The 27,666-nt window shown below is 45.2% G+C and overlaps 2 protein-coding genes across 4 annotated transcripts; one reads left to right on the plus strand and one right to left on the minus strand.

Moving 5' to 3' along the window:
- Window positions 1–224: 224 nt before the first annotated feature.
- Window positions 225–9,401, plus strand: slc35a5 (solute carrier family 35 member A5). Of its 2 annotated transcripts, none has more exons than XM_040149432.1 (10): window positions 225–379; window positions 3,397–3,568; window positions 3,741–3,839; window positions 3,932–4,065; window positions 4,368–4,435; window positions 4,880–5,068; window positions 5,652–5,852; window positions 5,953–6,080; window positions 7,215–7,483; window positions 8,151–9,401. In XM_040149432.1, exons 2-10 carry the CDS (start codon window positions 3,442–3,444, stop codon window positions 8,217–8,219), a joined length of 1,284 nt encoding a protein of 427 aa, XP_040005366.1. In that variant the 5' UTR covers window positions 225–379; window positions 3,397–3,441; the 3' UTR covers window positions 8,220–9,401. The 2 variants fall into 2 exon arrangements, with proteins under 2 accessions (XP_040005366.1, XP_040005367.1); XM_040149433.1 differs by having other exon boundaries at window positions 3,400–3,568.
- Window positions 9,402–9,871: 470 nt separating this feature from the next.
- On the minus strand, window positions 9,872–26,729 carry ccdc80 (coiled-coil domain containing 80). 2 transcript variants are annotated; one of them, XM_040148654.1, is made up of 10 exons: window positions 25,223–26,729; window positions 24,775–24,972; window positions 23,463–23,944; window positions 22,805–23,149; window positions 21,266–21,422; window positions 18,019–18,155; window positions 16,758–16,909; window positions 15,821–15,924; window positions 11,614–11,697; window positions 9,872–10,848 (listed from the first exon to the last, which is right to left on the minus strand). In XM_040148654.1, exons 1-10 carry the CDS (start codon window positions 25,911–25,913, stop codon window positions 10,526–10,528), a joined length of 2,673 nt encoding a protein of 890 aa, XP_040004588.1. In that variant the 5' UTR covers window positions 25,914–26,729; the 3' UTR covers window positions 9,872–10,525. The 2 variants fall into 2 exon arrangements, with proteins under 2 accessions (XP_040004588.1, XP_040004587.1); XM_040148653.1 differs by having other exon boundaries at window positions 23,463–23,947.
- Between the last annotated feature and the right edge of the window lie 937 nt (window positions 26,730–27,666).

Here is a 27,666-nt window from a genome sequence, read left to right on the forward strand (position 1 = left end):
GGGCTACCTGAAGGCCCCGCTATGAAATCCATCCATGATACTAACCAACCAGTTACCCTCTGACCCGCCAGGGGTGACCAATCAGATCGCAGGGGGTTGGGTGGTGTGTGTGTGTGTGTGTGAGTGTGTGAGTGAGAGTGTGTGTGTGTGTCTGTGTGTGTGTGTGTGGGTGGGGGGCACCCCTGGCCCCCCTCTGGCAGGTCTCTGGTTCACACAGACCTCCGTCCGGTCTGGAGGAAGAGGACGACGCAAACCTACGCTGCGTGTGGGACGACGTCAACACGACACTTGCGTCAGTACGCCCGCGCCGAGTGACCAGGAAGCGAGAGGGCTGACGATACGACGCTTCAGCTATGTGTTGGGAAAGGGAGAATAAGAGGTAAGTCTCAGTAAGGTTTTTTTCTTGTTGGTCTTGTTCGCATCTTTTTAGCGATTCCCGTAGGAACAAATGTCCGAATATGTGAGAGAACGCGCTTGTTGCTTTTGCCGGAGCCGTTCGCTCACAGAAACATGCCAGTTGTCATGCAAACGATGCTAGCTCCGAGTTTACAGGCTTCGTCCGGTGCGCCTCTTAAAGTCGTAATTTCTGGGTGTAGGCAGATTAACCCACGGCCCCGACGGTGTGATATATCGTGGTGTGTACCGTAGGCACATCAGAGCACTGGGAGAGAGTCCGAGTGATCTCCCAGGCTGCAGTTACCGATTACTCTCCGTTGTTACTGTGATTATCGTTACTTATCGATTAGGTCTATTTCGCACTGCACAAAACGGCACTGACTTCTCCTACATTGCTCTGTTATGCTGCTGTGAACATAAGACTCTCACCAAGGCAAGTTGCAGGTAGCAACTAGTTCAGTCAGTACATATCTTTACTTTATTTTTTTATACACCTGCTTTTAAACTTGTTTACTTCTGCCTTTCCGGATGCCGTTATTTTCTTTCTGCTTTCTAATATACTTTGTTGGGTTTTTTTTTTATTCCACCTTTTTTAATGACAACATTGCAGAGATATTATTATATGATATATTATTGTATCCTAAAGTAACCTGTTGCTCTGTGTGTATGACAATAAAGTCTTTGAATCTTAACATTTCGAGTGACAAATGTCCATTACAAGTCCTAAGAGTTGTCTGAGCGGCAGTCAGACGTGTTGTGTTGTGGAAATGACAGGACTGTGCAAAATGTTACCTGCTGAAAGGGAAGAGAGGATGCTTTAAAATAAAAATAGATGCCACGAATAGTTTTTATTTATCAACTAACTTCAGACGGAGTGCACTAAATAAAAAAATAAAAAAAGCTGAATCAGATCTGTTTTTGCTGTGACCCCCCTTTGCCTTTAAACCAGCACCAGCTCTCCTCGGTACACCTGCATGCTGGAACAACCTGCTTGTCAAGTACCTGCCTCAGTTCTCCTCTGGATTCAGTCTGTCTCAGTGTCTTCTGTCTCTTCATGTGATCCCAGACTGACTCCATGATGTTGAGATCAGAGCTCTGTGGAGGCCTGAGACTACCTGCTGCAGGACTCCTTGTTCTTCTTGTCTTTGAAGACAGTTCTTCATGTCTCTGGCTGTGTGTTTGGGCTTGTTGTCCTGCTGCAGATTGAATCTGGGACTGATCAGACACCTTCTGATGGTGTTTCATGATGGAGAGGAATCTAAACATCTAAAGTGCTTAAAACTTTTGCACAATACTGTGCCTTTAATTTAGGTCTTTTTTTTTTAAATTATGGATTTAATCTGTCGATTCATTTTTCGATTAATCGAGTAGTTGTTTGATCCACAAAACATAAGAAAACCATGGAAACTAGCGCAGCAGCCTAGAAGACACGGCAACGTCTTCAAATGTCTCGACCAACAGGCCAAAACCTAAATATATTCAGTTTCCTATGATATAAAACAGAGAAAAGCAGGAAGTCTGAGACATTTCAGAACCTGGATGTGCCTGATTGTTGCTCCTGTTCCTGGCCCTCACGTGTCAGATCATCAGAAGATGGATTCCCAAAAACCCAATAGAGGTCAGACCAGGACAGAACAGCAGTGTGAGTACAGTAGTTGGTGTGATGCTGCAGGGCAGAAGATAAGAGCTAAATACTGAGTTGGCAGATTATTAGGAACACCTAGCTAAAACTAATGCAGTCTAATACAACAGTCATATAAATAAATAGATCCTCCCTTCATGAAGGTTATAATGTTCAGCTTTTGTTGAAACTGTATGCTCATTTTGAAGGCTGTAGGTTTGTGCTTCTGTTGAACTGTATTGAATTACACAGAGTTTCAGAGTTTCTGTCATGTATTCTGCCCTCAGTGATATAAATGAGGTAGACGAAATAATAGAAGCACCTGTCAGTATAATGCAGCTTCCGAAAATGATCATACAGTTGAATCAACTAGAGGTGAAACGATTATTCAATTAATCCAGTAGCCAAGAGGCAGAAAAATAATGAGTCAGTTTTCAGGCAAAAATAGTGAAAGAATGCCAAATGTTTTCTGATTCAAGCCTCTCTAATGAGCAGATATGCTTCTTTTCTTTGTTGTATATCATTTTATACTAAATATCTTTGGGTATCTGGTCTTTTAGTCGAACAAAACAAGACATTTGAAGTTGTGTTTGGCCTAGATTGGCCCCTAGAATCAACATCTCTCAAAAACAGTTTCATTCATTAATTCATTCAGTATAACCTTCACGAAGGGGAGATTTATTGCAGGGCTGTTGTATTAGACTGCACTAGTTTTAGCTAGGTGTTCCTAATAAACTGGCAGCTGAGTACAATCTGTGGCGGTCCATGATGGATGGAGGAGAACTGTCAGTTCTGGGGGCTTTAAATGTTCCACTGGTCGCATATTTGGATGGGTTTTTTTTTTTTTTGGTAGTCAAGTTTGATGGAAGTACTCAGTTTCCAGGTCTAAGAATAAACGAACGAGGCCACGTAAATTAGCTGTTAATATGCCACGATCAGCGACCAACAACTTTCAAAAGTCAAACCCCATGATTAGGATTTTCTGGGCCTGATACTGGGATATTGCTCCTGAACGGCCTTCTCAGAGAAAAGCTTAAGGGGAACCCCAAAAAGAAAATCCAGTTTTAAAACGTTCCTCGCATTTCTCTCCACGGCTCATACAGAACAATCCAAGTGATCCTCAGCCACATGACCTCCCCCCGTTGATTTCATAGCCCCATATTTGACTCATTTTCAGATGTATTTTCTTCCCACTTGTTCACCTGCCGAGCTCTGACTGATTTGTGATTGCAGGTGTTAGAGCTGATGAAAATGACCATGTTGATCTCAGTGCTGTCAGACGGAGATACAAGAATCTCGCTGTCGTCTTTCTGAAATTGAAACTCAAGAGTTAGCCATGCTGATACCAGCAATGTGTCTGTGTTTCCAATGTGTTCCAGCAGGTTTGACTGCATCCAGTTCCAGTTCCAGTCCCAGTCCCAGCCATGGTGTGCTGCCCCTCCTGCCCCAGACTGTGCTCCCGCTCGTCGGCCTACACTCTAGCTCTCGGCCTGGGCTTTGTAACCTTGGGGACCAGTCGCATCCTGCTGCTCAAATTCTCTGCCAATGCTGGTGACTGACTGACAACGAAGCAGATATTACTGTTTTTTTTATGTTTTACACAGAGAGAGAAAAAGAATTGATAAGCTTCTCCTCAAGTCAGCACATATTTTAAAACCAAGTTAAACAGTTTTCATATTCTTCTGTGTATTTGCCTGAAGTGTTGGCGTCTCTTTATTTGCAGAGAACAAGTATGACTTCCTCCCCGCGTCTGTCAACCTGCTCGCCGAGGCGCTCAAACTGCTCTTTTGTCTGGTTATGTCCGTCAGGGTCATAGTCCGAGGTAAACATCGAAGTCACAGCTGTCTGTTGCATTGTCTTTGTAGGAGAGGTGCGTTTATTTTCTTTTCTTACGCGTTTCGTCTGTTTCTTTAGAGGGACGACGCTACAGAGATCTGGGCTGTTCCTCCAGCGCTTCCTTCCTCAGCTCCCTGAAGTGGGCCGTCCCTGCTTTCCTCTACTTTCTCGACAACCTCATCATCTTCTATGTGATGACCTACCTTCAGCCGGTTAGTTAAGACTCAAATATGCTATATGACCACGACCAGAAGGGAATATTTCTGGCTTCTTGAGGAAATTTTGTTGCATAAATTCCAGTTACTCAACTCCCATTAACAAGTAAACCTCACCCTGCTGGTAGCTCTTTGAAACAGTCTTTGAAAAAACTTTATCTAAATGTAGATTTTACCTTCTCATGTCGTACCAACTTTTACAAAATGTCCTGCTCAAGGACTGTTTGATACACTCGGTATGTTCTGCTATCGCTCCACTGTTTTATCTCTCAGTCTCCTGTCCTCACTCTTGTCCCCAGGCCATGGCAGTATTGTTCTCCAACTTTGTCATCCTGACCACAGCTGTACTCTTTAGAATAGTTTTGAAGTAAGTGGCTCAATTAACGACTCTGTAATGTTCTGTTCTTTAAAAGGATAGTGTGCGTGTTTTAGTTTTACTGTAAATGAGAGATGATCCATCTATTGATACACTTTGTTATTTTCTCTTTTCATGCTGCTGTTGTTTTTTTAAGAGACATTTGCCATTTTAATCAAATTTTTCAGCGTTTTCCTGAAAAATCCTCTCACTGTCTTCAAAGTGCAAATTGTCTTTAGGACAATAACACTGTATGCCTTTGTTTTAATGATTCACTAAAACTAAGTTGAGAGAAATACTAAAAGCAAAGATGTGTAATTTTGTAACGATGCACCATGTCATGAAACGAGGCACAAGGGCGTGGAATTCTGCATGTTTGACGCCATCGGAAGCCTCGAGATTGTCACGTCAGCCGCAGATAAAACTTAAATGTGTGTTTCTCGCCTTTTCCTTCAGGAGGCGCCTTTCCTGGGTTCAGTGGGCAGCCTTGGTTATCCTCTTCCTGTCCATCGTGTCCTTGACGACAGGATCAGGAGGCAGCCAAAACTCCATGGCCGTGCCAGTTCTCCACTCAAACCCCCTCTCCACCCCCTCCAACTCCTGCCTACTCTACACACAGCTGCTGGAGCAGATGAGGAACAGCAGGTAACATGATGAATGCGGGAACAGATAAAGGGGTGACAAACAAAGTACCTTGGCATATTAAGATGACGAGGAGATGAGTGAAGATTAATGTACCACGTAGGACAAAATGTCCGCAGTCCGTTTGTCAGGGTTTAATACACTTGTTAATCAATATTCAAAATTCACTGCTTCCCCGGGCTGCAGCGAGGCTGCCTATTTTCTGCTCCGTGTGGTTTGGAAACAAATGCAGCTTTATTCTATGTGTCGGTTTCAGGATGATGTAGCCCCGGGAAGTGCCGTGAATTTACTGGCTCCAGCATCTTAATGTGAAGACTTTCTGCTTTTCTTTGTTACACACATGATAGTAAACTGAATGTGGTTTGAACTGTTGTTTGGACACAACTAGCAATTTCAAGACGTCACAATGGGCTCTGGGAACTTGTGAGGGGAATTTATTTAAACTTTTTTGTGACATTTAATTGATCAAACAACTTATTCATGAATTGAAAAACTTCACGCTCTGCCGACGTTGTAATTCTTATATCTGTTCATTCATTGCCACTCAGGTGTGCCCTGCCTATAATATCTTTTGCTCCCATCGCAGTGCCAGTGAATTGTGGGTGTCGTCCCTGCCCGGGCAGGCCTGGAGGGACAGGATAGTAGGGAAGCTTCGATCTTTGGGTGTGGGTCATGTCCTGCTCCTTCTCCAGTGCTTCATCTCCGCCATGGCCAACATCTACAATGAGAAGATCCTCAAAGAAGGAGACCAGCTCGCTGAGAGCATCTTCATTCAGAACAGTAAATTGTGAGAGGCAGCTTATCGAGAAAATAATCGGCCGGAGGACTCGTGGCTAACTTCGGCTCTTCCAGTCTAATCTTAGACCTTTTGCTGCATGGTGCTGTAGGTATGCCTTTGGCGTGGTGTTTAATGGTCTGACGCTCGGGCTCAGCAGTGAGGCACGAGGCCTCACCGTGCACTGTGGCCTCCTCCATGGACATAACCTCTACTCCCTGGTTCTGGTGCTGGTCACGGGTGAGTAGTGGTGGATATAAATGATAAGACAGTTGATTTGCCAGTGTCTTCCAAAACAACCGATGTGAGTGTTTCCAGACCCGATGCCTCGGTGGTTAAATTTAGGCAGCTAAAAGTACTCCGTTAAAGGAATAGTTCAGCATTTTGGAAAATATGCTTATTCGCTTGCTTGTCAAGATAAGAAGACTGATACCTCTGTTGTATCTGTCCATTGATCATTATGCTGAAAACCAGGAGATGATGAGCATAGCTTAGCACAAAGATCTAAAATAAGGGGAAACAGCTAGCCTTGTCTCTTGACACAAGGCTAGCTGTTTCCCCCTACTTCCAGGCTTTATGCTAAGCTCAACTAACCATCTGGTTGTAGCCTCATATTTAATGGACAAATATGAGAGTGGTATTGATCTTAGTATATTCAACTGCAGAAGTCTCTTTCTGTTCCACCCATTTACACGTGGTTAACATAAAATGATCTTTTCACAAAAAGAATCTGTGAGCCAAACAAGTAAACTACCAAATTAGAGCAGTGTTCCAACAGAAATTTCTGGCTAAACCATTACCTACGACTTCCAAAACCCTGCTCCCAGTCTGTATGCGAAGCTAAGCTAAGCAGCTGCTAGCGGTAGCTTCATATTTTGAGACTGGCATTGATCTTCTCATCTGACTCCTGGTGTGATGAATAATTCCTTTAAGCGGGGAGGGAGGACACAAACCCGGGTCTCCAGCTTTCAAGTCTGACGGTTTCCTGCAACCGACAACCTAAGATTTTTGCTCTGATGTGACAAAATCACACTGCTTCCACCCTTGCTGCTGAATATAAACTCAGGCCAGATAAACAGATGACCGGTGCTGTGATCTTTCCTGACAGCACAGTCATTGTTTGCAAGTATGCGAGAGGTCACTCGTCAGGAAAATGCAATTTTAAGCGTCCGAACATATAACCAGTGCTGTTGTTTTGTAAGGACATTCACTAGATAACTGTCTCCTGATTTAAAAAAAAAAACCAAACAAACTACAGTTATGAAAGTCAATAAAGAACATTAAGGCTTGCTGAGTCGTCTAGGAGCATGTAGCTGAGTTAAGAAATTTAAAGTGTGCATTTGAAGAACTCACCCTTTTCTGTTTTCTCCCCAGCTGCCCTGGGTTTATCTGTGGCTTTCATCTTGAAATTCAGAGACAACATGTTCCATGTGCTGACAGGCCAGATCACCACTGTTTTAGTTACCACCCTCTCCTTCTTCCTCTTCAACTTCCACCCTTCGCTGGACTTCTTCCTCCAGGCTCCCACGGTCCTGCTGGCCATCTTTATCTACAACGCCAGTCGGCCCAAGGACCTGGAATACACCCTGCAGCAGGAAAAGCTGCGGGTCATCAACGGAGAGGTGTTCGAGAGGTCCAGAGGGGTAGGAAGCAAACCACAAATCTTCAGTAGTCATGCACGCCAGCCCACACATTTCTTTTCTCACACAGCATCGCTCACCTAACCCCCATGTAAAGCCCCTTCCTCTCCTCCCACACACATACCAAGTTCTCTGTAGGAAACTTGGCTGCCTGTAATGTGATTTCTTCAGTGCGGGAGGAAACCTGATTCCTTGCTATGAAAACAGCATTCAGACTCATGCTGGGGCCTTACCTCACAAAATTTCATTAGGTCAGTGTAGTCTATTGGACGTTGAAAGAGGAAGTTGTTAACTGGAACTGATCTGCACGAGGGCCTTATGAGGACACTGTCCTGGAGTTAGCAGGACTCTGAGGTAGTTTCCATGACCAGCGCCCTGTTCCAGACTGAGGAAAACCTCTGTTGTGTGTGAAATGACAATCCTTGGGATGTGTTCCTCGTTTCTTTGACAGAACGCTAACAAAAAGAAATTGCTTGTTAATAGCTGTGGCTTTAAAATGCAAAGTATTTCCCCTCTGTGTTTTCATGGCAGCAAGTCCTCTCCTCCACTCTCTTAAAACAACTCAAAAGTTATTGTTTTGGTGATGATGCTAAGATATGAGAAATACCTTTGCATCTGCAGATTTGTCTGCAGATTCGTTCTGATTTGCTCTTTCTGGTCTCTGTTGCAGGATGGTGAGGAGCTGGAACTCCTGACAAAGCCCAACACGGACAGTGAATCTGAGGAAGAGTCTTTATAGCGATGATTTATACAAGACAGAAGATATTCCTCTTCACCGTTGCTGATATTGAACCGGACAATAGACCTGTACTCCTGGACGAGCCACGGTCGCAGATTCTGTCCGTCTAAGCGTTTTCTTTGAATGACGTGAGCAGGTAAACGGAGAATGACAGTGTTGATTTAGTGTGCGACGAAGTCTGCCAGACACTTGTGATAACCGAGGCTATTGTGTATATTTTGAAATGTGCCTGTCTGCGTTTGACTGCTGTTATTCGTACAGCGAGAGGAACACCAGCATTACGTATCTGCTAGAAAAGAATTTTCACTGCATTTGCCAGTTGGGATCATTAAGGGCCTCTGTCATTTCCTGTGATGAGTCCTGTTGTATGTGCAGCTATCTGACTGCTTGCAGGTAATTGAGACGTTCAATGGCCAGCTGTCGCCTTCCAGCCAATTTTATGATTGTAACGAAGCTTTACACTCTTTTCTTATTTGTTGTTGGCACTGTGCAAAAGAAGTCTTTATCTTTAAGGCCGTATGTAAACGATGTGCAAAATGTCAGCGTCACATTCTTTGTACAAATCCACAAACTATAGTATTAGAAATAACCTTGGATTTCTTAATTATACGTTGCTAGAAATGGACACACACGACAGGACTGTTGATTCCATTAAAGAGTCCAAGGGTTTCAATTTTTTTTTTTTTTTTCTCCCCTCAATGTGAACCGGAACCATCAGCATAGACATAATAGATCACTAAGTGTGAGTTTCTAAAAGCACAACAAACTGGCTCTTGGTTCTTTTACTTGGCCTTTTTTTTTTTTTGTCTGATGGCGCAGTATAGATTTATTGCACCTTTGAAATGTATTTCTTTTAAGATTCTTGTTTTGTGCCATAAAATTTTTACATGTATGAATGCATTTTGTTCCGAAAAAAACTGCAAGTAAACTGCTTTAGTTCTGTCTAAATAAAAGTAACAGCAGTGGAATTTAAGGGCAAAGGGTAGAGGGAAGTGGAGGAAGAAGCGAATGACTGTGTTCGAGACCTCGATGGCAGGGGAGGAGGAAGAGAAGGAGAGAAAACCGTCGGAGAGTCACATTTCATTGCAGCTATGGTTTTTGTTCCCTTGGAATTTCCTGATTTATATCTTAATGTTCCAAAGCTTTATTAAATCAATATCATGGTTATGTTCTAATGAAATATTAAAATATTAAGTAAAATATTCGTAGCCAAAAGCAGCTATATCATTGCACCAAATGAAGAATTCTAGAAATCTTGCATAATTTTGTACATATTTAAGCTGAATCTAGCTGTTTGGAGACCGCGGAGAGAAAAACTAAGTTCAATGGATGTCAGCAAGTCTCGGCCTCACTACGTGTGTGGAATGTGTTTGGCCTGCTGGAGGGACCATGGGGTTGAGGAGGTTAAAGCGATATTATTTTACATTCCTACTCCGGTGCGGCACACGTTTAATATAGGATTGGGTCGTCTTCATTGTTAAATGGCCAGTAAAATATGCCGTCAAGAAGAGTGCCCCCCCCCATCATCTCATTAGGCCACTAGGAGGAGGTGTAGCTCCAGAGATTCCTGCAATGCACTCGACACTGAACCTTTGCTAATGAGAACTGATACAGTGTGCACTGCACGCAATTCAAAGACTGTTAATGGTATTTAACAAATGTTTATTTTCATATAGGACAATTGAATATAAATAAGAACATTGTATAGCGACAGAAACTTTACAAAAGAGAAATAGTGTGACAGCTTTTTTTCATAAAATAGTTGATAACTGCACCTCAAATGCAACAGATGTCCAATAAATACATAGAAGTCTTATTTTAGCCCATTATCTACAAAATAAAGGTCTGTGCTGATAACGTGATTATGTAAATTTGACGAGGAAGGCAAGTGAAGGAAACAATGTAACAACGTGCGAAACACTGTGTTCGAAGTCAGTAATGCAAAACAAAACAAGAACTTAAGTACACAACAGATCCCTGAACCTCCAGGCTCATCTACACATTTAGTGACTAACCAGCTGGGAATAAAGCCCCGTGAAAATTACCATTACTTGCAGCATACTATGCTATATGCTGTATATCGAAGAACTGGATAGGTGAAAGCAACAGTTTTGAAGCTTCCACTAAGTGCTACGAAACATTCAAGGATACTCCACCAGTGACAACTGCCTGGTGGAGGATGGGTATGAAAGGTTAGAAAAAGGTTAAGGGTCAAAGACAGAGGACTGAAAGTGTCAAGCTGCAGCTGCAAGGCAGAGGGAGAAGTTAACTTGTGCCTCCTCGGTTAGCACACACCCACGCGCCAGTTAGTAGCCGTAGCCCTGGTGATAGCCGTCCTGGTAACCGTGTTCATATCCATGTTGATGGTAGCCATAGCCGCCATACTCGTCCTCCGGGCAGCGCATGCCAAGTGACTGCTGGATGGCCATCTCCTGCCTGCGTAGCTGCATAGAGTCTACCAGGTCATAGATAATAGCCATGGACCACATAGGTGAAGGGTACCAGGACTTAACGTTGCCGTCCTTCCCTACCAGCAGCATAGAGAAGTACTCTGGGCTGATCTGGAAGTAGTTCCTCATGTCCTTCACCAGGGAGGCTGACAGCCCTTCACGCTCCACAGTAGCAGTCCCTGGATGGAGCAGAAACTCAAGTTGGAATGAATTATTTAAGAAAAAGTTTTTATTTCTACAGCGGAGAGAGTACGGCCATGTTTTCCTTTGCAGACTTGTTTGACATGTACTGTACAGTATCTCCTCATGCTGAGCCAAGAAGGCCAAAAGCTGAAATCTTGCAACAGCTCTGGTTTCTATAGTCTTGCACAAGCCTATTTCCAATTTCGTTTTTCTAAGTAACATTTATTCTTTGCTTGAAAAACAAAGAAAAGTTCTCTTGAGCAACATCTACCATGTCATTTTAAAGGAAAGAAATACAGTTTTATTTTTGTCCTGAGTCCCTACTGACAGCAGCAGCACAAATACGTATGCAGCTGTGAGGTTGTATGGGGACTTTCTTTGTTAATAACAAATCTTTGAGGGGGACATGGTGGAATAGCAAGCAGAGCATAGATTCTCTTTACTGTATGGTTAATTACGAAATGAGAAGTGGGATACAGAAACACTGGCCTGTGCAAGGGGATTTCTGGACTGACTGGGGTTCTGTTTTCGCAAAAGGAGGGCAGATCTGGGGCACGATTTCTGACTCGTAGAGTGAGGAAAGAGAGTTGTTTTGTAGTGAAACAAGTGACCTGAATGTCGGTCTGCAGGCACGGTCTTAGCATTCAGTAAAAGGAGGTACTGTGCGCCCAAGGAGAGGTGCTACGTTTGGGTCGGTGTGTTTGCTACACACATGCCTGACCCGCAGTCCCGTTGATTATTTTATTTGAGAAAGTTCTTACCATTGATCGGATAGAGTTCCAAGACCCCGCCCATATCCGGCGCCTCCGTGCCAACCAACTTGAGGATGGCGATGTGCCTCAGACCTATGTCACCATGGCAATGGCAGCCACATTGACAACACACAGGAGAGAGAAGCAAATATCTTAGACAGCAAAAGTCAAACAAGGCAACCGTGTCTGTAGTATGCAGCTGTTTTCTATCCACGGGTCCCTCTGCTTGTCCAAACTGGTTTCACTGTGGTACATTATTGTTTATTATTGGAATCATCCTAAGCACTGGTTTCTAGGTAAAGGGAGGAGAATGGTGGTGGTCTGGAGAGTCCTGCCAAAAAGCTGTTTCCTCTGAAGCGAGAAAGTCCACATTAAACACAGGAGAACGCTGGCTTTACTTGGTGAGAGCCAAGTCCTGAATACCAGGATCAAACCTCTCAGGCCTTCGGCCCAGTCAGCAGGACAGGCCTTTGTCTGGGGCAAGGAGGGAGGGAACAGCCCTGGTTGCCCACCAGGCCAAGAGCAACACAGGAGGGGAAAAAAGTCCTCATATACCCTGGTGTGGGTTTTTCTGATATGCAAGATAAAGCTTCCCTCCAGTCACCTGACTTACTCATATGGAAAAACATTCTACAGACGCATACTGACGTCAGCGTTAAATGGGAACCATTTTCGAATGAGTTATATTTCATAAGAAACCTACAGTATAAGCTATAAATAATGGCTTTTTAATGGTTAAATTATGTGTAAAGGCCTTACAGATCAGTAACAAACCATTAGTAAGAACCCCTTTAAGGTTGCCGAGTTGTAAAACAAACCTTTAGCTGGCTCCTCTTAGGTTAATTGACCAGACGACCCCTCCAGCTGACTCTCTGACCACTCAGATTTACATTGACATTTTATATTTTACATATTACATATTACATTTATTCATTTGGCAGATACTTTTGTGCAAAGCGACGTACAAACGAGGTACAATCCAAGCCTCAGGAGATCAGGCAGAAGTCTGTCAGAGTAGAGTCAGAGTGCCGGCCTCCACCCGACACAATTGCCACAAGGCTGCAGGTGCCTGAAGTAACATACTGTGTAAGAGCCGAGCAATTTGTTTTCTTTCTTTGTTACTTTCCAATAACGTTTCTTTCTTACCTTTGAGAAAAGAGGCACAAAACATCTGGAGCAAAATCACCTCATAAACAGAACATTGACAATTTCAGACTTCATGAACGCATATTGATCTGAAAATCCTTGAGTCTTTGAAATCCTTGTTTTTGTTGACCCCAAGTGGTTTAACTTGTCATCTTGCTGCAGCGATGTGCAGGTGGGTCCCTGTTGCCTGTAATTAGTGGAGTAACAAAGCTCTCTCCTGACCACACCCGGGAGCGATTCTAGGTGTGGTTAGAGGTGAAGCAGAGATGGTGGTGGAACGCTGCTTGTCAGCCTGGTTTCTCTTTAAAGACAATTAGTCACGTACTGACATTAACTGTAGATTTAATGGTTTGGGGAAAGAGAAACCCACGACCTTTATTAATGACTCACTCACTGTCTAATACTAGATCAAGTAGGCAGTAGCAAATGTTAAGAAACTGTTGCTCTGCATCACATTTATAGAAGTGGTAGGAATGGTCCATTTAACAAATTAAAGACTGGGCTAAAAGGAAAAAAGGAGGAGGGTAAACTCCAGTCAAAGGTATTTTCTACTACTTTGTACCCAAAAAGTTTTGTCATTCAAAGGTTATTACTGATCTTTAAAGCCTCGAAGCTGAATGACTTGTTAGCCGTTAATAAAGCCAGTATTTTCCACATATAACCTGTTCACAAAGTGGTACTGATCAACTTAGCTGACTTACTCTCATTCAGACTGACTTGAGAGTTCAGCAGTAGAATAAGTGGAAATTAATGGAATGTTTAACATACTTGAAAAAAAGTAATACCTTAGGCTGACAATTTTGCACCTAACAAAGTCTGAAATCTAGTTCTATTTTCTTCTTGCACTGTCCTCAGAAGAATCAAATGGCAGGCAATGCAAGAGTCACAGTCATAAATATGACAAATATACCGTATCTATTTTTCTGACTAACTAACAAATTAACGTTATAAACAAGACGGGGAAGAAACAGCATTTATTTGGTTTCACTGAGACGTTCAGTACACCGTGAGCTGTTTAAAGTTTACATTTATCTTACGTAAATCTTTCACACATGTCAGGTTGTTGAGATTTGCACAGTTTGGACAAATGTGTCTTTCTTGAGGTATACAGTAATAACATTTCAGAAACTGTGGAAACGTTGACTAACAGGCAGGGTGAAAAGGCCGCTGTCAGGTAAGGAAAAGAGCTTGGTAGCCCCCAGACAGGACAGAAACAGCTCTCTGCCAGTTCTGTCATCTGGCTTCCCTCTGCACATCCCTCCGTGCACGTACACACACACACAAACACACACACATGCAGACGCACAAACACACACAGTGTTCACACACGCAAACAAAGATGCTAATAATGTCTGGAGGGTTGCAGTAACCAAAAACATTCCATGTAATCAGTTTCTGCATGTGACTTACAAATTCATAACTGGTCTGGGTAATACTTTGGCAGGCGGGGACAGGACACATGCCTGGGTAAAGTTAAAGTCTCCATGAAATATCAGGTATTTGGCTAAGAACCTTATAGAAAATATTATCAGAAAGACAGAGGAGAGATTAGATTTGGTTCACTTGTCACAGCTCCAAAATAGGCATTAACTGTTGTGGTTCATTTAGGGTTATATGTGTACTGCAATAATAATTCAAGACATTTTCAGTGGGCCAAACATCCATTCTGCCAATTAGAATGAACACAAAGATGATTCAACCTATGGTCGCTTCTTTAAAGATTTCACGTTTGCTCTTTCGGGTTGGTCTTTGCTGGGGAGCGAAGCTTTTCGCTTGTTTGTTTGTGGCTGCAGCAACGGGAGATTGTTTGGGAACACAGGAAGTGTGGTCGCAGCAAGAGCCAACACGGAAAGGACGGAGGACAGCAGCAGAAGAACCAGAGGGAAAAGTGCTCACAGCACTGGCCAGACCGATTGGATGCATCACAATGTCAGAGTTTGAGGCACCTTGAAAGATGAGTTCACTCACATTTCACAAAAGTATATTTCTGAATTTAGCTCCACTGGTATCTAGCCATGTAGAGTGTTTCAGTGTTGTTTGTCAAGTACAATGGAGGTTAATACAATTGAAATTGTAGTGGTCAATATATTGTATTGCAATATTGTTTATAGCCTTGAATAATGCTCCCATTATTTACTTCTACACATAAAGCACGCTGTGAAGGGCTTTCTTTCCTTGGGAACCATTTTAAATAATAAAAAAAAACAAAACAGCGAAAAGCCCATAAAACAGCTACAATCAATATTTTTATATTAACGATGGATCACAACTACTTGCGTGTGAAATGGATTCATCCACAGAGAATTAACACCCAGCGGTTGCTCCACAGAGCTTTACGGTGTCTTTTAGCTTATTGTTTTGGTTTTCCAGCCTGCAAGTTCACAGTTTCGGTTCATTGTCGCCAGACAGCAGACAGACCCAGTCAGAGCACAGCTGGTGAAAGTAGTGGAGCATTTAGCAGCTAAAGAGCCAGATGTTTCCCTCAGGAGCTGGTGGAGACCAAAACCAGAGGTAAAAGAGAGAGAGTACTGGTTTCACATTTGCCAAGTCAAAATAAAAGCTAATGTTGCTCTGTATCAGCTGAATGTGTTAATAGGCAACTGTTTGCTAACAAGTTTGCTATATTAGATTAAAGGGTGATTTTTATTTGACTTTTGCATTTTAATACTTTACTTAATAGTTGAAAATAGAGAGATGATGGGAAATGAAGGAGGGTCATGCAACAAAAGCTGGACACAAAGCAGGCAAATTAACAAGCCTGTTTACTCTGCCCCAGGTGGCCAAAAATCAGTTATTGCAACTGTAATGCAACTCCATTGCAATGGGGTAGCTCTAGTGTCATGTGTCACGTCTCACCAGTGATCTCAAAACCCCTGCAAATAACGTTATCTGCGTGGCTAGATTCCATTAAAAGTAAGCCTGAAGAAGTGTTTTGATTTGTTTTTGTTTGTCGCTGTTATCTGAGTGACACTTTAAAGCCCCTTTCCTGACCTCAGTGAGGTGAGTTAATTCACCAGTCATGGGTTAGCTTAAGAGTGACGGCACTGACGGTGGATTTCGGGTGACTCACCCAGGTTGCAGGCCTGGCTAGTCAGGGCGTAGAGCTGCTGCTGATAGGCCCACTCCTCGTCACTGGGGGCGGAGATGATGAACAGGCGACGACGCCAACGGAACCTGCAATCACAGAAAGTTTTGGCCTGGATTTAAGTGGCACTTTGGTGCAGCAGTGAAAGCTCTGTACTAAGACACAGAGTTTGTGCTCGTACGCTAACATATTCCCATGCTATTACCGACAGAGGATGACAATTTCCAAATTATGGTCAAAACCCTGCCAGATCTCAGCACTGTGATCTGGGGATGGAATCCAGGTCTCCATGGTAACAGAAGACAGCCTGAAAATATTTTACTGCAATGATGCAGCCTTGAGGAACGGCAGGGGTTTATGTTACTTATAATATCCGTGGAGCGCATGCGAACACGCTGACGCAATCTGTCAAATGCTGTTTATAAATGCTATAAATTGTGGTCCAGCTGATTCTTGAGCAAAGCAACAGATTTTTGATGGAAGCGGGAACAACCTGTTGGGACCACCCAATAATACTCCCAGTAACTATATGAGTTTACTTTTGTGTACTACATCAGTGATACATCAGTAATATTTTAGACAATAACGTGCTTCCATCAGTTTTCAGGGAATCATCGGACGTAACAATGCTCCAGTGCGCGAAGCCATAAAGAAACGGTTTTCTGAGTTTGGCGTGGAACAGCCCTGACCTCGCCCACCCTGAATCTTTGGAACTGGAACTGGAACTGGAACACAGACTGCGAGCCAGGTCTTATCTCCAAACACCATCGCCTGACCACACTACAGATCTTGGGAAGGGGTTTCAAACTCTTGCAGAAACCTCTGTAGAAGAGCAGGCTGATCTAGCATTCATGCCACATGGTTGCGTGTCCACATACCTTTGGCCACGTAGTGCATTTGAAACCTTTAAAAGCAATCTTACCTAGAGAGGAAGTTCTCCAACGATCTGGGCTTGTCCTCTTTCTTACAGACGACCCCGTCTCTCTTCTGCTGCTCCATCTCTCGGATGCGGGAGGAGAAGGTGTCGATGTAGTCAAATACAGCCTTCATGCTGATGGGAACCTCATAGGATTGCTGCCAAAAGAACATCAACAAGAACCAGTCACACCCTTTGAAATCTGGTGGAGCCACAGAATATATAAATCAATATGCCTGGAAAAAAATAATTGGAAATGACAGAGGATATGAAAATAGAATCCCACTGCTTAAAACAAACGGTGAACCTGTTTCCAATAAAGTGATAAAGTGAAGTTTTTGAACATGTTCGTAGATGTGGTTTGACCTTTGCCACATCCCGAGCATTCTTCGTGATAACTTCAGGGAAGACACGACGCGGCATCTGATTTTATTTACGAGTTTCTAAGACATCTCAGCATAAATATCTGACGCGTGCAAGAAAGTGTACCACAGCCAATCTCACACCTTCCTCGGGGGGTTGCTGAATCTGCCGCGCAGCTCGTTCTAACTCCTTCACGCCTTTCTCCGCTGTGCTCTCTCTGCCCCTCTCTGTCTCAAACCCACACCCACATCCTCGTACATTCACAGACTTCCCTGTCTCTGCCTCTGTCAGCACAGAGGTGAAACACTGGCCCCTTTGATGAGTCTGTCCAAAAACAGCCCGGTGATTTACCCTGGCATGCACACACCCGTACGTACACACACACACACACACACAGGTGTTGGGCAAATTTCATGTTGTGTGAATTAAAACAGTGTTTTAGAGAAGGCGGCGTGTTGGCAGCACGAGGACAGGTCGGTCCACCTTCAGAGAGAAGGAGACGATGAAAGCGTTGGGCAGATGGGTGGTGGATGTGTTAACACACGACCAAAAGACCAACAGCGGTGCCACGAATAAAGCAGAAAAACAGCTTATTTATGGGAGTCAAGCGGCACAACATGAGACCGAGTAAATATTAACCTTAGAGGTAAAGTATGATTAAAATTGATGTTCAGATTGTTAAATAAATATATTATTATACATTTATATATTCCCATAAATATATATATATATATATATACATTTAAGAGGTTGGCTGAATGTTCCGTTAGACGTCTGCTGTGCAATCCACTTTTGGAGGATACAACCTTTTTGTTCTGCAAATTAAGGCAAAAGATACGGGAGGCCTCTGTCTAGATGGGCCTTACAGGGTCCGGTCCCTCAGCTTTAGGGAGCAAGTCCCTACCTTGACTCTCATGTCGGTGTCAGTGAGGACCATGTAGAAGTCATCGTGCGTCATGCTAAACTCTTTCCTCAGCTCTGTGATCAGATCCTGGTTCACCAGGTCCTCCTGACGAAGGCCCCTCATAGGTTTGTCATTCTCTGGAGACAAGAAGAGACAAGAAGAGACAGATTGTGTGAGACAGTTTGTTTTTTTTATCCATACTTTTTTGGCCTTGAAAGTAAATTTAAAGGGAAATTTAGTCGAGGAGAAAATGCTTGTACCAAGCTTTTGCTTTGATATTTCGGTCCAAAGAAATTTAAGTGTGTGAGCGATAAATGTAACTCTGACAGCATTTATAGCTCGTGACACTCTCAGCTGTCAGATCTGACAAACAAAAGCTCTTACACAACTGTGAGAAACCAAACTGTCGGACGTCTCAATGCGAAACGATGTACAATTGTGACGAAGCGTTTTCTACACCGTGATAACACAAACACAAAGTCGGTGTTCAGCTCTCAGACATCAGGATAACATGCATTTCCCACTGCTAAGCACGATACAATGTTCCTTTGAAAAATGGGTTTGACAGGACGGTGAAGTAGCAGTGAAGAGCAGAGTGAATCAGGGACAACTCCACAAAGAGCAGCTTTTATTCGGGGAAATCTGGCAGGGCTGGATGCCTTACAAATTTACTGTAGCTGGTGTTTATACAGGCCGGAGCAAAAGTGTTTAATCACCACCCCCTCCATGCATACTTGTGTGCAAAAAAACACACACACACACACACACACACACACACAACGGTGTTTTTTTTGGTGGTTGTTTAAGCCAGTCTGTGATGTGTAATGTGTATGAGCAATCAAAGTGGGAAATACCCGGCACATTCTGGAGATGGCAGACACACACTCGGACTGCACACACAGAAATACACGACCGACACACTCACGCATGTTCCTCGTGCGGCACACGTTGCCGACCAACCGGCCAACTTAAAACTCGTACCCTATGAAGTCGCACTAAACCGAGGGAGGGGCGAGACCGAAAGAACCGGTGGCTCGCATACAGTACGTGCTCTCTCTCACACACACACACACACACTGACCCTCTGGCCTGCAAATGGAAGGAAAGTGTAATCGGGTCCCACTATAGGTGGGGGTGGGTGACGTCAGCTCGGCACTTTTTCCAGCATTCCATCTGGATAAGACCTCGTTGTCATGCGGAGTGACACACTCATAAAGTTAACAAAGTGGGTTTGCAGGCCACTCGCCGAAGCCTCGGGTTTGAGACGGTTATAAAATGTCTGAAATTAGGAGGAGCTGCCGAGCGTAAGTGACACGGTGCTTCTCATTAAAACGGCAGCGGTTTTGTTCATTTCGAACCAGTGGCTGTAAATAGTTTAATAAAAGGGAGATTTTCCAAACTGAGTGTGTCTGTGTCTGTGTGTGTCTGCAGCTTACACATCGGCTCGGGAGGAGGCAGACTTACCCCCTGGCTTCGGATGCTACACAAGGTATGTTTTCTGGCAGAGCCCCCCCCCCCCAACCGCTGATACATATGACACAGACCCCTGTGCTTCATCAGCAGCTGAACTCATCTCACACAAACACTCCTATCTCATCACTAAAAATACAACGAAAACGGAACATTTCAAAGTAATATAGAGAGTGAACACCACAATAAAGTAGGAGCACCGAGGCCAAGATTATGCACAGAGAAGTACACAACACCGTGGCTTTGGCAGAGCCAGGGTAGGTTCTGAATGTTATATTTGGAGCAGAGATCGCTGCTGAAAGCATCTAGTTTGACATCATGCAAGGAGGGTAAGACAAGGACAGGACAGCAGACGTGGCAGGAGACACCTCTCTTGGCCTCTGGCTTATAACATTGTGAACATTCACATAATACAATTTTCCCTGAATGTAGTTTGAAGAGCCATAGTAGTGGAGAATGTAGTTAGCAACACTTCAGAAATGACCAGTACTGAGTCTTCTTATATTTTCCCAGAACTAATGTTGAATTTACTGTGGTGAGAATGCAGCTATGCACTTTTACCTCTGCCAAGGAGGTTATGTAATCACCCGCGGCTGTTTGTGGGCTTATTTGCCAGCAGGATTACGCAAAAACTACTGAACCGATCCGCACTCAACTTGGTGGAGGGATGTGGGCCTGGGCCAGGGAAGAACGCATTCAATAATGGGGCAGATCGGGATGATTTACCTTGAATTTGAATTTTTTCCTCTCAAGTCTGGTGTAATGGTAAAGGGTTATGGTATGTCAGAGTTCTTTGACATTGGCCTTGGCGGAGGTTGGACCTCTACTGAGCGCATTTTGTAGTTATAGAAAGAAATTACAATATTTTGAGACTAGAAAATGCACTCAGTAGAGTCCAGACCTCTGTCAAGGTCAGTGTCAAACAACATACACCAGACTTCAGAGGAAAAAATTCCAATTCACAGTAAATGAACCGGATCTGCCCCGTTATTTAATGGGACCTTCCCTGGCCCAAGCTCACATCCCTCCACCGACTTGGGAGCAAAACGGTTCAGTAGTTTTTGCGTAATCCTGCCGACAAACAAACACACAAACAAACACACAAACAAACGGACACAGGTGATTACATAACCTCCTTGGCAGAGGTAATAATGCAAATCATTTTCATTGAATTTCTGCAATTATCCCAGATATTTTCTCGGGATATTAATGGATATTTAAGTCCCATAAAAAGGTGTAAATGGGCAGCTTATTTCTCATATACCTGTAGGTATGAAAGTTAAAAAAAACTATGAATTGACATGAGAAAAAGGACAAAGAAAATCCATTGTCCAGTTGCGTGATGTCTCTACACTAACATTCACTGTTACTGTAACACGGATCAATCAGCACAAAGAGACCTGCCGTTTGACGATGGGTCTGTTGGCTGAGAAATGGAGAGCAGAATAAAATGAAGTGCTCGCAAAAACCACAGCTCTCTTCTACACTGTAAGATTAAGATGTGGAAAACATCCGCTGAGACCCGGGATTCTCATAAACAATTATTCGCAGTAGGTGCATGACTCAGCAACTGCAAGGACCGCTGAGCAGCCCAGCAAGGGGTGCATTTGCCCAACCAGATGGAAGGGCAGGATGGGATAACACCAGTGTCTGAGAGAACTGCCACTCACCTGTTGCACAGCCAATCTGAGTTACAAACAAATACCTTTTGAACCCTCCTGTACCACTGAGAAAGAAGTTTAATTGAGCGCTGACACTGCATGTGGGAGCTACTCACCCAGCTGGTAGTGGTCAATTTTCATGGTGGAGTTGGTCAGGGAGCCGAAGACGGTGACGATGGAGACTTTCCTGATGGCCATTTCACACACAGACTCCAGGTACTCGTCCCTCTGCTGAACATACATACTGCTCTCCTCGCTGGGGGACGTAATCAGCTGGAGGGAGGGGGGTGGGGGGGGTTAGAGCGGTGTTTGCATTCACCTGGGGTATACTTTCCCAGCCCCGCTCGCAGCACTGCCGCGATAAGAATCTATACTAGCTGCAAAACAGAGACACACAGTCTGTTTGCACACGGCTGTGCAGCCTTTCGGGAAGGCGGGGGGCGGCTGCTCCACATAGTTTACGCCTGTTCCCATAGCATGCCGCTTAAGATTGATTATAAACCAGTGGCAATACAGAAAATAAAAGGCGGAACAAGTGAATGACTTTCTGCCTCAAAGCACAGAGGAATTTTCTCAAAATTAGATTACTTATCCAGACTGTAAAATAGCCAGTTCTCTGTTTTGAAAAACAAACTCCCCCTCGAGTTGCAGCGAACTATAGATCGACTCCTCCTCCCGCTCAACTTTTCCTGTGGAATGATTCAGAAGGGTTCAACGTCCAGCTTCTGACAAGAAAAGCTCCCAACGAAGCAGTTCTGTCCAGAATCAATGAATTGATGTGACATTAAATGGTTTCAGCGTTTTTTTCTTAATCCCACGTTGGTACAGAAAGAGACTCCTGTCGGTGAACATACTAATTTCTATAGTGTGTATTGTAGAAATGTCAATGAATGCAACAAATTTACTTTGAAGGGAGGATTTAACATTTCGGTAAATACACTTATTTGTTTCCTTGCTGAGAGTTAGATGGGAAGACTGGCACAGCCTGCAGCCAGTTATCTTAGCTTAGCATAAAGACTTGAAGCAGGGGGAAACAGCTAGCCTGGCTCCGTCCAAAGGTAAAAAATCCTAAAGCTCACTAATTAACATGTCATAGCACATTTGTTTAATCCAGACAAAAATCGAAGTGTAAAAACATCACGTTGCTGTTTTACAAAGGGGTCTGTGCTGGACTATTTCTTAGCTGGGCACAGTGACTTCCTGGAGTCTCTGCTGGTCGCCTGGCAGGAAGTGGCTGTGCCTGGCAAGCTAAACCCTGGTAATTACTGAGCTTTAGAGGCGCTCGTATGCAGGATTTGTTCCTTTCAGACTGAGCAAGGCCAGCTATTTTCCCGTTTCCGGTTTTTATGCTAAGCTAGGCTAACCGGCTGTTGGCTGCAGCCTTACACCGAACAGACAGATATGAGGGGTAGTATCAGGTTTCTCACCAAACTCTTGGCAGGAAAGCGGATAAGCACCGTAGCCTGAAATGTCAAACCAAGCAAACCTTTAAAGGTGATGCGTGTGAGTACTGGGAGTAGGTGGATCAGAACAGTTTAATAACGCTACTGTATCCGAGGACAAATATTTCCCTCTGGCTGAAGCCTGAAACTGGATTTTCCAGGCAAAAGAGTAAGTGAGCCTTTGATGAACTGAGTGTTATGTCATGCACTCACCAGCAGCCGCCTCCTGTTCTCAAAGTAGTCCAGGAAGGAGACCAGAGATCCCTTCGGAGGGGGCGATGGCCTCTTGGTGGGCTTTGGGTAGTCCTCCTTCTCAGGGTACTTTAACAGCCTCTTTCCGTTTTTCTTCCCCCCGATCTTCCCCTCCTTCCCCACCTTTCCTCTCCTCTCTGCTTTCTTGGCTGCCTTGTCATTCTTTTTCTTCTTCTTGTCGTGCTTATTGTGCTTGCCCTTGACCTTCTTCACGGGGCTGATGTCAGTGAAGGTCTCTGTCTCCTCAGGATCGCCCACTGTTGGACTGCCGGGTTCATACTTGTCCTCGTACTCATTAGTCAGCACCTGCACAGATAACGATATTGTTGTCACTTGATTTTCCAATGCACGAGGCCCCAGAAAGAAATGTCTGGGTATCAAAACGGTTGCCACAGATAAAAAGGAATCAGCAGAATGACTTATTTAAGTATATGATTTCAGTACTGAGGTTAAAACCTAACCAAGAATGGAGAAACAGTGTTGTTCTCCACGAGTCTAGCAGCTTCTATACATAGTATAAACCCCAAACACTTACAGTAAATAAAACCAACTGGAATTTACACCCAGTCGAGAAAGACGCAGTGTGACGCACCACTGAAGCAAAATTTCACTGAATCACCTTCTCTCCTCCGGTCTTCTTCTTGGTGGGTTTGATCTTGGAGGGTTTATGTGTAGCAGGTACCAGCTTGCGGCTGTGTGGGTCTCTGTTGTCCTTGTCAGTGCGGTTATCTCCAGCTGGGGTGGGTTTAGCCGGGTACCTCTCCCTCTCTCTGCGGTTGTCGTAGGAAGGATCAGCAGTGGTTCTGGGGTCTGGGAGCCAAAGGGCTGTGGTGTGGGCTCTGGTTGGTCTCTGGGTAGTGGTAGTGGTGGTAGTGGTGGGTCTTTTTGTGGTGGTGGTTCTTCTGGTAGTGGTAGTGGTGGGTTTGGTGGCGGTTGTAGTAGCCTTGGTCGTCGTCGTTGTCGTAGCTCTGGTTGTGGTGGTGGTGGCTGTAGTTGTTGTGGTTGGTCGTGTGGTTGTGGTGGTGGTGGTGGTGGCGGCTGTGGTTGTTATCGTGGGCTTCCTGGGGATCTTCTTCCATGGTTTTCTTTCCACAGGTGTGTCTACTGGTCCACACACACACACACACACACACACACACACACACACACACACACACACACACAGACACAGATCATAGGTAAGAGGTTTCCTTCCAGCACCTTCCCAATTTGTGCAACATTACATGAGTCTAACAAAGTACTAAAAATATACATTTTTACACTGTTGTGCCAAAATGCATTATAGTATAAATATTTCCAGTCACTCAATATTTTATGTTACAGAGAATATTTTTTCCCACTATTTGTAAAGCTTCAGATCACGTGTTAAAGGGGTCAGTTCTCCCAAACTACTAAACAGATGTGTCCTCACTTGCCTTTAGCGGTCTACAGCCATGCAGACTGATGTGTTTTATTTGCTCAGCTTTAGAGATATCTGCCTCGGAGATTTTTGCCCAACACACAGTGGAAATGGATAGAAATGTGTTTGTGCTGCTCAGAGTGAAAAAAACAAAACAAAAACAAAAGTCATGTAAAATGTTCAACAGAAACCTCTCTTTCCAGGAACCACGTCTCCTTTACCCTGGGGTATCCACAAAACACACTGTCAGAGTTTTCATTGGAAATACTGGGCGGACAAAATAAGTCTGAAACGAGTTTTCTCAAAACCTGGTGGAAAAAAAAAAAAAACCTCAAACCATCTGCATCTTTAGAGCCACTGCACTACAGGTAAGATAGAAATGTTTTGGGGGTTTTTTGGCTAATTTGAACTAACACTTTAAGTAGATGGAGGCAGCTCCTTAACTGGCAGAACTCAAAAAAAGGGTGTCATTTGTGGCTTCCCATCCTGTGACAAGTGTGGTGATAAGATACCGGACGCAACCCCGTCTCACCTGTGAGCGTGCCCTCCTCCACTTGACCCTCCACGCCCGCTCCTTTGCACTTCTGGACGAAGCCCTTCTGCCGCAGCTTCTCCAGCCTCCTCATGGGCGACTGGTCGATCACCTCGTACATGGCCTCCAGCCTCACGGGGTAGGGGTACCTCTCCTCCACCTGCAGCGTCTTCTTCAGCAGCACCATGCCGAACTTGCCTGGAAGTCACCACATCGCCGAACAGGTTAGGATACAAACAATGCCGGGCGCTCCGTCACGCGTTTTGCCCGAGGCGTGCGTCACCCCGACGGGAAACATGCAGACATGACTCCCGTTCCCTTTGAGCAGGGATTTTCAACAAGCACCTCCGCCTAACTAGGTGGCTTTAGAGACAGGAAGTAACAAGACCACTGGGCTGCACAAACATGCGCAAAACCCCGTCCCCCGAGACCCGAACCCAATCTTTACCTTTCTCCAGTTTGAGGAAGCTCATGAGTCTGGGGATGAGTGCTGTGTCCAGCGGCTCCTCCATCACCTTCCCCTCCGCAGTGATCCTCCTCACCTTGCCCCCCATCTCTCCCTCCTGGTGAAACATGACAATCTGCTGGACGTGTCGCTCGGCGAGCTCGCAGTACACATCTGGTTTCAGAAGGGACATCATCAGCCGGTAGTAGCCGTCGGAATCGTGAGGCGCCGAGATCACCAAAACGCGGTTCTTCCCCGCGAAGCTGGCCAGTAGATTTGGCGACCCGGCGCCGCTGGGCATCCGGGCGATCCGGGCTCTGGCGCCCGGAGTGCCCTCATCTCGTTGCACGTCCGGCTGACTGGGCGAGCCGATCCTACCGGCCGCCCCTCTCCTCGGCACCAGACCACGGCCCCCTGCTCTCTTGCCCTGCACGGCCCCCGTCCTGGCGGGCACCGGTACACCTTGGTCAGCCTGTACATCGTCCCCGTTACTGGAGCTGTGCACCGAGATCGCCGAACCAAACCCGGGGCGCATACGTCCGACGAAGCGCTCCCTGTCCGCTGCGCCCCCCTGGGCGCGTTCCAGTCGTGCGCGTCTGCGTAACTGCACCCGCTTGAGATGAGTCTGTTGGTCGGCCTCGCCCGTCCAGGTCAACAGCCCTACGAGAGCTAAGCTGATAACGAAAGCCCTCATTCTGGCGGGGCGTCGGATAAAGTAGGCTAAACACTCACTCTCACGAGAGATAAAGATCCTGGCGCGTCCTTAGCGCATCGGAGGTCGTGAACCAATTAATTCCAGATGAAGACGTGCAGCGCGCAGGATCGGCACTTAACGGGCTGGTCTTCAGAGCATGCCTTCCGCCGGGGCAATCCGCTTCTCGGTCCGCTCTGAATTTGACAGACACGGTTTGCAGCGCCTACCCGGTTATAGCCCGAACCTCATCTCAGCCGCGCTTTCGGTTTTCACCTAGAATCCCGGGAGGTCAGGAGCAAAGATCCTCTCCGATTTACAAGCATCCAAAACTCGGCAGTAATTCCTCGACTCCGAGGGAGAAAATGAAGGAAGACTTTCGGAAAGTTGTGGACATTTCCAAAACACACTCAAGACAACGACTTCACTCCGGTAACTGACGAACTCATCCGATTAATCCTCGGGCATTGCCCTTATTCCCGTTTAACGGCGAGGCGAGCTTCTGGGCGCAGGAGGGGGAGAGACCTCCGACCGGACGCATGAAATTTGAGTCCGGACCTCGCCGGGAACCTGCGCCGAGTCTGTGCTTCTTCCCGGGTTCTCCTGGGCAGAACTGAGCTTTGGAGGCTTCCCCACAAACGTCCACGCGAAACCTCAGCCTCCGGACTCTTGGCGACGCAGTGGCAGGACCTGCCCCGGGACCGCGTCGGTTTGCCAGTTCAGTCTGCGACACCCCCTTTCACTAGAAAAGCCTTTATACCGAACTTTTCTATCCGCACACTGGGATGGTTTTAGGTTTCACTGAGGCATAACGTGCTGAGCGGCTGAATAAGAGTAGATTAAAAAAAAAAAAAAAAAAAAAGTAAACCACTTCGGCCCCCTGCTGGCCAGATTAGCGGGATCAGAATCAGTGTCAAGTTCCTCCTTCAAAGCCGACGGAGAAACGCCCCCGGATCCCATCCCTGTCCACCATGACATCCTCCGACTGGAGCATACTCTCCCATCCACCTTCAAAGGGCTGCTTGTCATTTTGGTTTTCAGACACTGCACCGAAACGGGCGACTTAGGGGGAAACACGGCGCGGATGTATATTTAGACTTAGAGGCTGACCAGCCATTTACTGCTCCTCCAACTGTTTACACTGAGAAAAAGCAAAAAAATGAAAATGAATATTGTTGTTTATCGCCAAAATAACATAATTACAACGACTGTCCTTGCTCTTTTATGATGACTCTTTTAGCCCAAATCAGATTCTTTCCGTTTCCCAGTCTGGCTTGTAATTAGGGCCTGAAGTAAAGAGAAGTAAACCACTAGGTCTGAGCCACATCCACTCTCCCTGCAAAGGCTCAGCACCGCACGGTATCCCCGCCACTGCCACAGGACACGGAGTAGCTGCGGACTTATGTCAAAGGAAAACAAACTCCACTTATCTCTGCCCGGTCAAAATATATTGAGTAATACAATGACCACATCCTGCGTTGACCTCGGGGGGGGGGCAGGGAAGAACCCCTCACATTCTGGGGCAGATCCGGATCCTTTACTATGAATTTGAACCCTTTCCTCTGAAGTCCGGTGTATTTCTCTTCGACACTGGCCTTGGCGGAGGTCGGCGCCCTACCGAGCACATTTTCTAGTTTGATATGTTTTCAATCTTGTCTTTGTGTTTCTCCCTAAGCGCTGGAAGTGACATTCGTCAGCGGTGAGACGCAGCACTGGATTTGAAGCAGGGGGACATAATATACATTCCCGGGCGGCC

This window comes from Xiphias gladius, chromosome 16 (assembly GCF_016859285.1).
Source record: "Xiphias gladius isolate SHS-SW01 ecotype Sanya breed wild chromosome 16, ASM1685928v1, whole genome shotgun sequence".
Taxonomy (NCBI): domain Eukaryota; kingdom Metazoa; phylum Chordata; class Actinopteri; order Istiophoriformes; family Xiphiidae; genus Xiphias; species Xiphias gladius.